The 14,570-nt window shown below is 38.9% G+C and overlaps 1 protein-coding gene across 1 annotated transcript in view; it reads left to right on the forward strand.

The window, feature by feature from the left end:
• Window positions 1-316: 316 nt before the first annotated feature.
• CAPRIN2 (caprin family member 2) overlaps window positions 317-14,570 on the forward strand; it is a 36,407-nt gene continuing 22,153 nt past the window's right edge. The window contains exons 1-7 of the mRNA XM_009883632.1: window positions 317-575; window positions 2,576-2,638; window positions 6,341-6,427; window positions 9,015-9,253; window positions 10,633-10,715; window positions 12,642-12,803; window positions 13,318-13,361. Of these exons, the coding sequence (XP_009881934.1) occupies window positions 327-575; window positions 2,576-2,638; window positions 6,341-6,427; window positions 9,015-9,253; window positions 10,633-10,715; window positions 12,642-12,803; window positions 13,318-13,361 (927 nt within the window). The 5' untranslated portion in view covers window positions 317-326. The remainder of the gene's footprint in view (window positions 576-2,575; window positions 2,639-6,340; window positions 6,428-9,014; window positions 9,254-10,632; window positions 10,716-12,641; window positions 12,804-13,317; window positions 13,362-14,570) is intronic.

Raw genomic sequence — 14,570 nt, forward strand, 5'->3', positions numbered from 1 at the left:
GACACTATATTGGGTTTCTGGAATCATCCCCTGTGCTGTCTGATTCTGCCTATGTAAAGGATTTCTGGTGTCTGGATGGGTGGGGAGACTTGAACAATACAAAGTTTGCCTTGCTTTGAAATTCCTGTTAGGGATATTTTGAAAGGGCGAGGGAGAAGAGTGAAAGATTGCAATGAATCCTTACTGAGGCTTAATTTTGTGGCTATATCTTCTGAATGTGTGATGAGAGAAGATATAACTTAAAAAAAAAAAAGGGGGGGGGGAGGGGGCGGACAGACGTGAGAGAGCTAAATAAAAGGAGTTTCTTTGCAGCTCCATCCATTTCAATGGTGCAGCTTTCCCAAGCCCCTTTCCGTCGCCTATCATCACCTTCAGGCCGGTCAGAGGAGGGGGAGGATAAGAGCATGAAGGCGGCCAAGCAGCAGGTGAACCCGTCTGGGGAGAACCAACCTCCCTCCAGCCCCCTGCAGTCTGCGCTGAACTCGGCAGCCTCTCCTTCCCAGGCATATGAGACTTACATTGATAATGGGCTTATCTGCCTCAAACACAAGATCAGGAACATTGAGAAAAAGAAGGTAACTTGTTTTTCTTTGGTATGGCACATATTTAAACTGCTAATTGTAAAACTCCGTGCCTATTTTATAATAGCTGGAATGAGGTTGTGTCTGCACATAGAGAGTAATCATGGATTTTTTTAAATAACCCATGAAAGGACCTAAATGTGAATTTGCCAGTGGCTTGTTATCATTTATAACCCCCTGTATAGTAAAGAATGATGTTCTTTACTCTTACTGTTCTGAGATGGGCTACTTGCCTTTGACATTGCGTGAGCATAACACTATTGTTTCAGGTAATCAGGAATGCAGCTAACTATCAACCTGTTCTCAGCTGCCAGCTTTACAGTGCATGTCCAATAGTAAGCAAAAGTAATTGAATGTTGATAAAAACTGGAGATGCTTCTCTAATAGTCTGAATCAGTTCTGAACTAAATTAGAACTGATTTGGAGATGGTTTGTAGTCTTGCAGAAATCTTCATATTTCTTCTATTGATTACGTGCATCTAATATTAGGGTGTAGAGATGTATGTAAAATTGGAAATTAGGAACAGTGTTTCCTCTAACTCATGGAAATGTCAAATTGTATTAAATATGTATTGGACTTCGCTTTGCATAAATCTTTGACTTCCCGTTTTTAAATACAGACAAATGTTATCCACTAGGAAGCTTTTAATCAGAAAGCCTCCAAAGCCTGCTCTCTTGCTTTGAAATGTGCTTTTTGGGGAGGGGGCGGGGGGAACGGGACGTGCAGAACAGTCTTAAGGATAAGGACTGAGATTTTTTTGATACACCTAAAAGATTGTGGGTGTAGCTTGTCAGGCTTTTGCATTCTAAGACTTTTCAGTTGATTGGCAGGTGACTGAAGGCTATGTGCATGATTTTTTAATTGGGTAAATGCTATTTTCTGTAAGATAGAAGAAATAATGGTGCTGTTGCTCTTGATGCTGGGTCAGGGTTACAAGTAAAGCAAATGTATGAATATGTTGTGCTTCTCTAAATGTCTGAAAAGCTTTGTGTTATGCCTTAGAGTGAGAAGAGGGAGTGGATCAGACTCCTGGCCATGTGGCTAGGGGACTTGATCCACCTGCAGGAGATGCAGTATTACTGCTGTCTCATGTCATGCATCACGCTGTCACTTTGAATAATGTCAGATAAGCCTGGCTTCCTCGTGTGATTAACCAACTTGATGTTGTGTTCTTATTCTGTCCAAGGAAGCTTGTTGCAAATTTCTCAAGTATCTTTGGTTTCCACATGAATGGCAATATGGCTTTGACAGCAAATGAAAGTGTGACTTACTAGAATGACTAGAAAGTATTCCTAGTCCTAGGCTCCTATGGGTACTATGTCAGTAAACCCTATGTGGGTAGATTTATAAATGAAATAGTATGCAACTTCATGGCAGTGAGCTCCCCTTTCTTTTCCCTGTGTGTATAAAGGAGCTTGTAAGATCTAATAGGTTAGTTTTGTATAGTTTACATCAGTTTTTAAAGACTGCTTCAGTATATTAGAAACAAATCTTATTTCTTCCCTAAAGACATTAGTCTACTTTCTTTGGAAACAGTGATATAAAGTCTTGATGAAATAACTGAAGCCAGATTTTGAAAGACATGCACTGGAAAACTAAGTAGGATTATTCAAGGATAAGATAAATTCCAGCATTGGCTTGGAAAGGTAAAAAAGCCTAATTTAAAATAAGGACACTGGATGTGTTTGGGGTCTCTTAAAGATCTAGGGTCAATGCATTAGTATTTCTTAAAGGAAATAAAGGTAGCAAGTCAGAAATCAGAGCAAAGATAGGAATGGGAAGTAGGCAGTCCTGGAGGTTGCCAAATCAAAGGCATAGCAAAACTTTCTATGTTCCTCTCCTCTGAAAATGAGAGGATGTAGTAAAATTCCTATTCTGTTGCAGTATACAGGTGACTTGAAATACAGAAAGAATATGTAATTTCACTGATACCCCATAATCCATGTTAGACAGAAATCAATATTAAAAAAATCTACTTTGGATTTTCCTACAGCTCAAACTAGAAGACTACAAAGATCGCCTGAAGAAGGGAGAAGCCCTCAATCAAGACCAGTTGGTAAGCTTGCTTTATGCAGGAGTGGATGGCCTCAAAACCTTCAAACATGTCAGAAGGGACAGGTTGCTGAAGGAGGTGGTGGTGTAGTTTTACAGAAGTAATGCCCGCAGGCTTGTAGTGGTGCCTTTCACAAAACCAAATGGACAAATTATAGGTAATTAAGCTGAATGATGAGGCTGCAAGCTTTAAGCCTTCTGCTTTAACCTTCATGTTGTGTACTGAAGTAATAGAAGGTCCTTGTCTATCTTTGCTCTGAAGACTTTCAGCTTCAGTGCTCCTGCACCTTTATTTCTTGATGAGGTGTCCATATGCAGTTTAGCGCTATGGCATTGCAGTGTTAGAACCTAAACTTAAAGGTTTCTGGGGTAGCTAAATAATCCTTATGACTTCTTCATTAACTGGTGGTCCTTGAAATTGCCTGTTGGCTGCATAGTGCTGTTGGTTACAAGTAGCTCTTAAAGTATAGCTGACAAATGGTCTCTGGTACAAAGGATGATGCTGGTTTAACTTGCATGGGATCTAAAGGCTTCCCAATACAAGAATCTAGCTATGAATTACTGACTTAGTTGAGAATACTCCCCTGTCCTTCTAGTGCTGCCATTAGATGGCTGGGAGTTGCCAGCACTCTCATGCTGTTAGAAAAATGTCTTATTTTGTACCTAAGGTTGCTCGAGTTTGGGATGCCAGGATGCAAGATTGTTATTCAACAAATGGATCCATTTTGTGGAACTAGCTTTAAACTTGCCTGGTGTTAAAATAGTGGGTTTTGGCTTTGTTTTCTGTGTTGGACTAGAATGTATTCTAGAACTGAAACCAAGCTTTTATGCATGAAAGCTATTGTTTCTGAAACATGTCTTAGTAGCAGTGTCACATAATCCAAAGGGTTTACTGCTCTTATCAGCTAGGAGTCACATTTTTAAAATGTACTTCACACATGCTGAAGAACAATTGTGTGATAAAGGACACCAACACTTCAGTGGTAGTGCTGATCCTGCTAATAAACCAGTTGGAAAAATACTTCATTGACTGTTAGCTTTATCACAGTGCAGCAGTATGAGGCCACAAATACTATTTCCTTACTCTGAATCATTTGTAAATGAGAGCTAGACATAAATGGATAAGAGGAAATGATAACTTGCTATTTAAAGTAGAGTAGACCTATTGGAGTGAATGATCATTTAGCTACAAAATGTGTAGTCTCTTGCCTTTTCAAGTGCAGAAATAAAAGAATTAAATGTGAGGTTTTGAAGTACTATGATGACCTAGTTCCTCTAAACTCAATCTGGAATCAGGTGGGCAACAGCCTTTTGTGTTTAGATCATAGCTGTTAAATACAACCTGTTTTCTTATGTCGCTAACAGTAAGACTATTGAACAGTATTGTGTGTAAGCTTGATTAGTCTTGAATGCGTTTTAAAGCTACTTCTGAATTTTACTATTTATCTTGGTACACATCCTGGACTGTGAAAAGCTGTTAAGTGGAAGTGAAATTAAGACTGGGGAACTAAAAAGGTGAAGGATTCTGTAGATGTTTCTTGCAAATGCATCCAGCAGCACTAACTTTGGAAAATGGCAATTAACTTGGTTACTGGCTCTCAGTATTCCCAGCTGAGCTTAACTTTATAAGTGTTAGCATTTTAATCCCAGTTTCTGGGATATCTCAGCCTTCTAAAATGTGGAATTAGATTCAGTCTTGCTAGCGAACTGACAAGTGGTCATCAAACTGTTCAGATAGCTATTGCAGAAGCATGTGTCAACTCAGTATTTAACTAATAACCTAGTGAAGACCTTGGTTTCAGTGGTTAAGATGCAGAAATACTGCCTTTGTCCCTTTCAGAGGCAAATTCTCAATGTATATACAAGTACTGAGACCTGGTGATTGAAGCTAGAGCTGAGTTAATAATTTGGACACTTTTCTAAAGAAACCAAACTGCCTATAATACAGTGGAGCTCTAATGTAACTTTGTCATCTATATTTTTCATTTTCTCACACAGAGGAAGAAGCGCACATCTGGTGATGAACTAGTTTTGCCAGCAATTTGGATTAAACTGTAATTACTTACGGTACATGCCTGCCAGAGCTACTGTGTGCGTGCTAGCCTTACTTTAGGAAACATTTGTTTCAAAAATACAGAGCTTACAGCAAGTTAAATGCTCTCACTGGCAATACTGTGCTGTTTTGCAAGCTGAGCAGACTTTCCTCAGCGCTGTTCCTCCAACATGCTGTTAATGAATGTTAGTAGCAGGTATGACAAAAGAAAGCTATGGCATTACTGCAGCTGAGTTATAGCTTGTCATCAGAGCAGTGGTAACTGTTCCTGATGTTTTCAGGTAGGGAGTTTTACTCTGGGATTTGCATGGTTAAAAGCACAATTACTGCAACCTGCCTAGTAAGATGTTGGTGTTAATTGTGAGTCTTCCTCAGGTGTCAAATGCATGGGCATTAGGGTCTTAGGAGTCATTCTCCCAAGTGCTAAGTGAACTTGCTAATTAGTTCTTAAAAGTTGCTTGATAAGATGTGTGAGGACAACTTGAACTACCAGATGAGTGCTGTACAGTAACTCATGCACTTTGTTGTGCTAAGTAGTATTTAGGCCTAGTAATGTCTAGTATGCTACAAATAAGTGAATACAAGTAACTGAACAATCAAATTGGTAGAACAAATGAATGTGAAACTTGTTTTCCGGTTGCTTAGGAACACATATGGAATTTGCACATGTTCCAAAACTTATTGGGATGGTAGATTAAGCTTTTGTCACTGCACTGATGAAACACTTATCAACACTAACACTACTTTGAAAGAGCTTTATATTAGACTGATGGGTCCATTCTAGAGAAACTTCTGATATCATGTCATAAGCATAAACCAAACAGTGTAAAGCACATATGAACAACTGAAATTAAACTTAACTTGTTACTTCCTAGGTATGCCTTATGGTATGAGGATACAGACAGCATGTCTGAACTGCAGCATTTAGCCATCTTCAGAGCTGTCAAGGAGACTTATAAAAATGAACTGGCTCCTCAGTGGGGAAAAACTCATAAAAATAGGGTATATCAAAATGCAATTAATAATCTACTTTAAGTAGCCTTTCTGAAGGCTGGCTAGTAAAATACTGGTTGAAGTCATTAGTGAAGGCAGGAAATCCGCTTTATTTGTGGAGACCAAATTTAAAAGACTTTCCTGGAAGTATGACTTGCCTTCTATATTGTTTTCTTTCTAAAGTTTGTACAATTTATCTGTAAAGGCATATAGCTAAGCATCAGGGTAAAACATCTGTGCTGAACTTGTCTGTCTCTTGTATTCCTTCCAGGCTTTCATATCAGTATCTGATTTTAAGTAGCTGTTTACCTCATTGCTGAGACTTACGGGAACAAAAGGAAAAATGAAATAACTGGTATACAGACTTTCCTGTTTACTGGTATACCATATATTGCACAAAATGTTGCCTGGGAAGTCTAATACAGACCAGCTTGTAGGATATCTGTGCAGTGGTGTGAGCTGGCTTTGTACTGCATCTCAGACAGTCATGGGTGAATGATACTAACAACTAAACTTAAAGTACCTATTACATAGTATCTTTAGAGAAGTTTGTTTCAGGGAAGTACACACTAAATGAATAGCTATCTAAGTCCAAGGGGATTGAGATGCAACCAGTAGTCTTAAATAAAAATATAAGTTCTCATACTTATTCCTTTGTAGGAGGCAGTAGAGAAATATGATGAAGTAGTACACAACTTGGAATTTGCCAAGGAGCTTCAGAAGACTTTTTCAGGACTTAGCCAAGATGTAAGTATAAAACGCTCTTCCCAATATTGTCAGGGACTAACTGCAAGGTTTGTGCTGCCCTTCTAATGGCTACACTTGTGCCAATACACAGAATACTAGGAAGCTTCCATCTTGGAACATGGGGGAGCAATGTGCTTAAACTGCGTGGAGTAGTGAGTAGAGCAGAGTAAATGTTGACAATTTGTGTACCACTGGCCTCCACAATATAGTTATTCACTGTGTACCCCTGTAAGAACTTGTGCTTAAGTAAACTGAATCACTGGAACTCAGCTGTGTTTCAGATGACTCTAGTTTACTTAGGTTTGAAACCATTAATGACCTTGTTGGTATCTTGTACCTGAGGTGGGCTCATCCCCTGTATAGGTGCAGACTTGCAGGGGAGCAGTCCTACTGGAAAGGACGTGCAGGTCCTTGTGGGCAGTAGGCAAAGTAAATCAAGCGTACCCCTCGAGCAGTGAAGGCTAGACTTAGACTGAGGACCAGCAGATTAAAGAGAACTGATTATTTGTACTTGTTAATCAGTTGTGTCTAGTTGTGGTCACTTGGTACACAAAGGCTATAGATAAACTTGAGTGAGTCCAGTGGTGGGCCTTTGAATGGCTGGGGGCTAGAGCATGACACCTGTGAGGAGAGCCTGGAAGAACTACGCTTGTTGGGCCTGGTGAAGTGAAGGCTTGGCAGGGGATGTAATATTGGCCTTCAAATACCAAAGAGATTACTGAAAGGATGGAGCCAGGCTTTTTGTTGAGATTTGGTAGGAGAAGGAGTGATCATAAATTGAAATAGTAGCTTCCAACTAGATAGGAGGAAAACAGTCACTGAGGATAATTGAGCTCTAGAGCAGGCTGCCTAGAGAAGTAGTATAATCTCTCCTTGGACCTTTTCAAGACCTGACTGCACAAAGCTCTAAGCAATCTGGTCTTGATTGAGCATAGCCTTTGTTCTGGAGGCTTGGCTAGATAAGATCCCTTCCAAACTGAATGTTTTGATGTTTCCAGTGAGGGAGAGTGCTGAGGTTGAATCACTGTGGTTTCAGTGAGAAGTACAGTTCTCTGCAAAATTTTACTGAAGCTTGTGGAGTTTGCCACTTATTCTGCTGTAGTTGTCTCTAATTATGGCAAGTTGCAGGTGTAGTGCTTTATTTAGGTCTTTATTCAGGGTTTAAAGCACTACATACATTATTTTTATGTAAGCAAGTGGTTTTTTTCTTTGGAGAAACTTGTCTCTTGGCTCAAGCAAACACTATCCTTATGAAAAGATCTGATCCAAGGTAATGCTTGGGATGCTAAACATGATTAGTCACTGCTCTGGCATTTCTTTCCTCTGCCTCTTCCAAAATGCTGAAGGACTAGTAAAATGGCTTGTCTGTGTGGACTGAGACCTGAACAATTTTGCTACACAGGATTTTTTGTGTATGTAGTAATTCCAGGTAGTGCAGTAAAGCACTAAGCACTATGTGAGCAGAGATATAAGAGCCTTTTCAGCAGTGTTGCTGCATGGGGTTCCCTCAGTCATTGTATGAACATAAACTATGATGCTGAATGTCAAAACTTGGATTGCTTCATATTGCTTTCTTCTGTGTAGCTGCCCATAAAATATCAGAAATGAAGGACTGTGACCCAGTGTAGCTTTCTGTAGGTGTTTTTAGTAATCCAGCATTAACTTCTACCAGTTCATGTCTATTCTTGAACTTATGCTATATTTAAAGACTAAACCACTTTGTTTTTTTCACTGGCTCTACTTCTACCAGTATGGATTCTACAGCCAATACCCATTACTGGGACACTAGGGGGCATTCTGGCAGCAACATCCTTGTATCCTTTATAGTGCATTCTAGAAAACTAAATTTTCATAGATCTTGCAAAGAAACTTAAGATGCCCCATATTGAGGCATTTTAAATTCTGCAGTTACTTGGATAGCTTCTGCTGCTTAAATTTATTAGTACACGACGAGAAATTTCTCCTCAAATGCATGGGGGCTGTTTATGTTCTGTGACTTGTGTTGTTGCTTATTTAATGAGTGCTTCAGTCTTCTGCCAACAGAAATAAGAGTAACTGTAGGATTCTGCTGTCTTCTGCCAACAGAAATAAGTAACTGGGATTCTGCTGTATCATTTAAATTGGAGTATTCAAAAGTGAAGAGGCAGTTGTCTCAGTAGGAGAAATTTGAGACAACTTCTGCATTACTAACTTAATGTGATAAATGTTAAAGGTCAGCTAGGCTTGGATTTGTGCGTTGGCATAAATTTTATATTCAGTTGTGAAGGCTGTTGTTATAAAGCAACTAACAGGCATAATCAAGATCTAAATATCATAAAAGCATATCACAAGTGAAGCTACTAGTATCCAGTTTGACTAACAGCTAGATGTGCAGAGAATTAGTAGATAAATAGGGAGCTCTTCCAGAGGAGGAGCTTGAAAGATCTTGGGTATCTGAAGACAGAATTAGGAACTTCTGTTATCTAACCAAAATTAATAGTTATTTTGATCAATGTATGATGATCAATACTAGAACTCAGTGTGTCTTATCCTGGAATCCTGTTACTAAACCATTGTGTTTAACTGTCGAATTCATGTGTTGAAATAGCTGCTGAAAGCACAGAAGAAGGCACAACGAAGAGAGAGTCTATTGAAGCTTGAAGCAGAGAAGAAAAAACTGCGTACAATACTTCAAGTCCAGTATGTGCTGCAGAACTTCACTCAAGAGCATGTTCAGAAAGATTTCAAAGGTGGTGTGAATGGTGCAATATACTTGCCTTCTAAAGAACTAGACTACCTCATAAGATTTGCGAAACTGACTTGTCCAGAAAGAAATGAGAACTTGAGGTAAGTTCAGGATTTTTATCTAATTGGTATGCTTCATTCATTACAATAAATGTCCTCTGTTTGACACTGCCATGTCTTGAAATATTATGTTTTGGGACACTAATTAAAATTCTGTTCAGCATACTTGCTTTAGTCTGAGACTAGGAATGTAGCAGATTTACCTCATTGAGTATTAAAGGAAAGCTGCAGTAATTACAGCCTCAGTTGTGAGTTACACACAAGCCCTGGCACCTTATGCCTCCCTGTGGGGTTGAGGGGAAGATAGTCCAATACCATTATAAGGAGGGAAGCTGGTGGTGTGTTGCTTCCCTGAGGTCTCGCTGTTCATGAAATGGAAAAAGCATGGTAAACACAGAACTGTTCCATATTCCATTCACATGATGCTCCAGATGTGCTTTATTTCAAAGGAATGGAAGGTGGTAGTCCTGAGGTGCTCTTGCTGTTACCTTCAAAGTAGTTTTTAAAAATTTGACTGATGTTTTCGATACCGCTGCACTAAATGTCATACATCTTAAGGTAACAGGTTGTCAACACACATAATGTATGTCAGTACTAACTTGGCATCATGTTTGTACTATGATGCTTATGTTTAGTATGACAGCCTGTCTGTTTTAAAGATAATGTAGTAAGAATTGTGTTTAAATATGGAAAATTTTGTTTAAGTATGGAAAAAGTAGTTGTTAGGTGGTAAGTTGAAGCACCATGGATGAGACTATTTCCATATTCAAACATGACAAGTTCCTAAAACTTGTAATCACTTGTCCTATGTTAACTTGCCTAATCTTTGCTCTGAAGTTAACATCTAAAGAACAGATGCTTATAAAAAGCCAAAGTCTCTCATCCCAGTGACATAACTTTATTTCTAGCTTGTAATTCTCATTGTGTTACACTTCCACAAGAAGCATAATACTTTCCTTCAGGACACTAAATTTCATCATGGTGCACCTCAAAATCCGTTTTCTGGAGGGGGTGGGGTGGATCATAGGCCTATGTCAAAATTTCTCAATAACTAGCAGAGTGGCAGGAGGTGTTGATGGTTGCCCCTGCACATGTGCATCCAATAAACAAGGTGATCAGCTGATTAAATAGTGATTGTTTCCCTGTCTAGGAATCCTGGCATGGGATGAAGTCCAGCCATATGGTCTCATGGAATAATGCTAGGCTCTCCAGTCTGTCTTAATTACCAACAAAGAACTTATATTTGCTAGACTAAATCATGTGCAAACAGATATAGATGAATCACTTTCAGTACTGGATAATGGGCTTAAGATTCACTCTATGCATTATCATAAACATTAGTCAGTGTCTTAAGGGGTACTGGAATACTACAGGATTTGATCTTGGCTATGATTCTACCTGGTAAAACTCACTTGTTTTAGTGTTGAAGACCAGATGGAACAATCATCTCTTTACTTCTGGGACCTTCTAGAAGGAAGTGAGAAACCTGTGGTTGGAACAACATGTGAGTGTCTCATCTAGAGAAATAACTTAGAGATCTGAAACTTGTGTGCCACTTATATATTAATGTGTGTTAAGATATTTATGGGAAATTATTAAATTAAGCACTTTCAAGTGCTGTGACTCGGTTATCCAAGGATGAACTGCTGTTTGTTTGAAGTTCTGTTTAAGTGCAGATCAATAATGATACAGTAAGTCTTTGCCTGGAAAAAGGAAGCATGTTCTACCAATGTACTAGCACCTTTTTGGAGTGTAATGATGGTAGTAATTTGAAATCTAATGCATGAATGCATTACAAAACTAGCAGTGGGAAGCTTTTTGGATAGTTATGTGCAAATGGGTTAAGATGTGAACACTGTTCCCAGGCATAAATGCTTAGTTGAGTATACCGATACATATTACAAAGCTTCAGTGGCCCCAGGCTGAAGGTCTCACAGATTGAAGATTCTCTCTTGTGGGAATTCTAGGCTCATACCCATTGTCTGACTATGATGCAGGATACAACACTGAGGAAGGATAGTCATTAGTGGAAGTTGCTGTGATATCTAATAATGCACAGTGCAGTCTTGATTTGACCTGTTGCAAATGTCCTCATTTTTCAAGCACACCAAAATATGTAGAATCCCACATTTTCTTTCATCTGTGGCTTTTAGTTTCAGAAGCCTTGATTGTAAGATGACATGCGTTCTATGTTCCTGTTTAGAACTTGTTTGTGAAGAAACTATCCTTACTTGAGTTGTACTTGAGTCTTTCCTATTGCAAACAGACCTTGCTTATCCCATTTATTCCGGTCTTGTAACGGCTGTGTGGTAGTAATCTTTCATTTGTCATTGACAATAATGTTGTTGAAACTGTTAGATGAGAGCACTAATGTACCCTATCTAATTTCCACATACAGATAGTTGAACGGACAACTAAGTTGTAGAAGTCCATATAGTTCTGGACAAAGTGCAAGCTGGCCTTGTAGAGCTACAAGCTGGTAACTTTAGCTTTGTATCTGTTGACATGAACTGATAGTTGCCTGGTTATCTTGGACTCCAAATTCTTGCAGCTTTTTGGCTACCATCTAAACAACTTGTGACTCCTGTTAGTATCTCTGCACCTTTAGTGTCAGTCTTCCATCATTTTGTGTGCAAGCTAAACTTCAGATAAAGCTTTTATGACTTCTGTTAGCATTCATTGTCTTGGAAGGCAATTTTTATATCCGTATTAAATTCTAGTTACTATTCTTGTTTGTCACTCGTAGGAGTGATCTTTCACTGAATATTCTTCCTGTTCTCAAGGCTGCCCTGTCTCTGGCTCCTCTGAGACAATTTCTAGTATCACTGCTACTTCTGAGGTCTTAACTCTCTAAACTGCTGTCCCTTTTTCAGATAAAGAAGGAAACGGGATGATGCTCATTGGAAAGAGTACACAGTTATGTTTCTTCAACTGTCAACTCTGACTTTGCTCTAAAACTTTAGAGGATTAAGTTGTCTGGAACAATCTCTTGCTTTCTTCCCCAACTTGTTTTTGCTGTTTTCCTCTGAGACTTACCATCCTACCACGGGGAAGAGGGTCTTGTAGGGAAGTTTCATAGTGACTTTGTTTAGCTTTACCTATGTTACAGTCTGCAGAATGTGCTTTTAGTATCAATGCTGACTAGTTTATAATGGTAAACAAATCCTTTCTAAGCATGTGAGACCAGTGGCTCAGTGTTTAGCTGCAGTCTTACCTCTGGATTGCAAAGATGCTTGCATCTGTAATATACAAAGCAGTTTTAACTAATACTTTCCTTTACTAAAATGTTTTATTGCTCTCAGTAAGATGTATGAACTTGGAGAAGCTGCAATTTATATAAAGGGAGGAAGTAAGGAGTCTTGAACTGTAGTCTGAATATCCTTTAAATTCAAATTTTCATATCTTAACTTCATGGATTTTTACTCTTCAGATAAACACATGAAGGACCTGTTATCCAAACTTCTAGACTCTGGCTACTTTGAAAGTATTCCGACTCCTCGCACCACTGTGCCAGTAAAAGAATTGGAAGAAGCAAATAGAAAACCTGAGAGAACAAGACAGATGTCAAAAGGAGAGTCTGTCAAAGAACCAGGTGGAATATTACAGGGTTCACTTTCTGTAGCATGATGTTGGGATAAGCTTGAACTGAGCATTGACTTTGCATAGCTTGATGCTAAATCTAATCCTGTGCTATAGTTTGCTTGTAATGTAGTAACTAAAATGGAACCTGCAAGGCTTGCAGCCCTATTCTGGCTAATGTTGTAGAAAAAAATCTAATTCATAGTAATAGGATGTTTTTGCCTTCTGAGCAAGGCTCCATGTTGAAGATGTGAGAATTGTCTTGTGTTGGGAATGTTACATATTACAATAACCAAATTATGGGTACTACAAAATGTTTCTTGCTTAACTCTAAATGTCTTCAAATGTAGAACCAAATCAGAAAATAAAAGCCTGTCTAAAAATAGCATGTTGAAGGACAAGCTGAGCTTTCAGAATATCTGGTTTAGCAATTGGCACTACTATTTAAATAGAATTAAAGACTTGCTACTGTTTGATCTGCCTTTCTGTATTTGATCAGCTGAAACAAATTAACATCCTTTCTCTAGAATCCCTTATGGAGCTTATGAAGTCTGAAATACAGCCACAGGAGGTAAGATACTCCACTGCTAATTGCTTTCCTTTAGTATTGTGATTATCAGAAACATAACTGCACTTCTGCAGCCCTTTTTTAAACTTAAAAAGGGAGTCTGAACAGCAACTCTGGTGTTGCGTTATGTAGGAAGCATTAAAGACTTGCATTTCTATTTCCAACCACAAACTCTTATGGCTTCCCTGGAGTATTTTGGAATAAATGGGGTAGGATTAGATGGAGCAGTATAGTACTTTAATGCTCTGGCACTTTCCTGAATAAACCAAAGTGTCAGCCTTCAGAGTGGAAACACTGATCTTCTGTGTACTACAGGATAGAGAATATACACATCTAAAAGCAAAGCATGTTGCAGTAGACTTGATATCGATGGGGTTGAGAATGATGTAGGTCTTGCTATGATTTGTCAGAAAAGTAGGGATCCCAAGACAGACTTGTGTGCACAGGGGTTTGTAGACCTGTTTCAACAGCTCTTCAGACTCCTGAGCTAAGTACTCAAGCTTCAACTGGCACCAGTATAAAAACCATTAGGCTTTTGTTCAAAAGGTGGGGAAGGGTGTCCTTTTGTAAGTGGAAATATGGGTTCTTAAATTGCTGAATCCCTGTTTCCCAGGTATCCCACTAGAGGGTGTACTCTAGAACAAGCTTTCGTAACCTACTGGTGACACTGTTACCTGACTAAAACTTTTCTGGTGACTTGTCAGAAAAAAATCTTAGCCAGTGAGCCTTGTACATTCTTTGCTTCATATATTTACTTCCGTTTTATGACAAAGTAGTAACTCAGGAAAACATTAGGACATCTTAATTGAACTCAGACTTAGTGACAGTAAACACAGCCTGGAGTTGTAGAAGTCTAGTGATACTAAATCTGAGAATCTGGTGACTTACTAGTATTTAAACTCCATTAAGAATAGCAGTTAGACCTAGTTATTGGAGTTCTAAAGCATCAAAGATTTTGGGGGAGATGGTGCTGCTACACTTAGCAGAATGTCTACTAATACAATACCGCAGCATTTTAGATGTTTAGGGAGGAGAGCTATCTTTATAAAAATCACAACTGAACTTGACATTGTCACTACCTAGGGATATCAGTTAGCATTTGAGGGTAAGGGTGAAAGATTAGCTCAGCTGAAGTATGCTTCACTTGTGCTGTTCTGGACTGTTTCATGGTTCTCTGTGGCATGCCAAACAAAGCTAGTCTGTAGTGTTGTA

This window comes from Charadrius vociferus, unplaced genomic scaffold, assembly GCF_000708025.1.
Source record: "Charadrius vociferus isolate BGI_N301 unplaced genomic scaffold, ASM70802v2 scaffold304, whole genome shotgun sequence".
NCBI classification, from domain to species: domain Eukaryota; kingdom Metazoa; phylum Chordata; class Aves; order Charadriiformes; family Charadriidae; genus Charadrius; species Charadrius vociferus.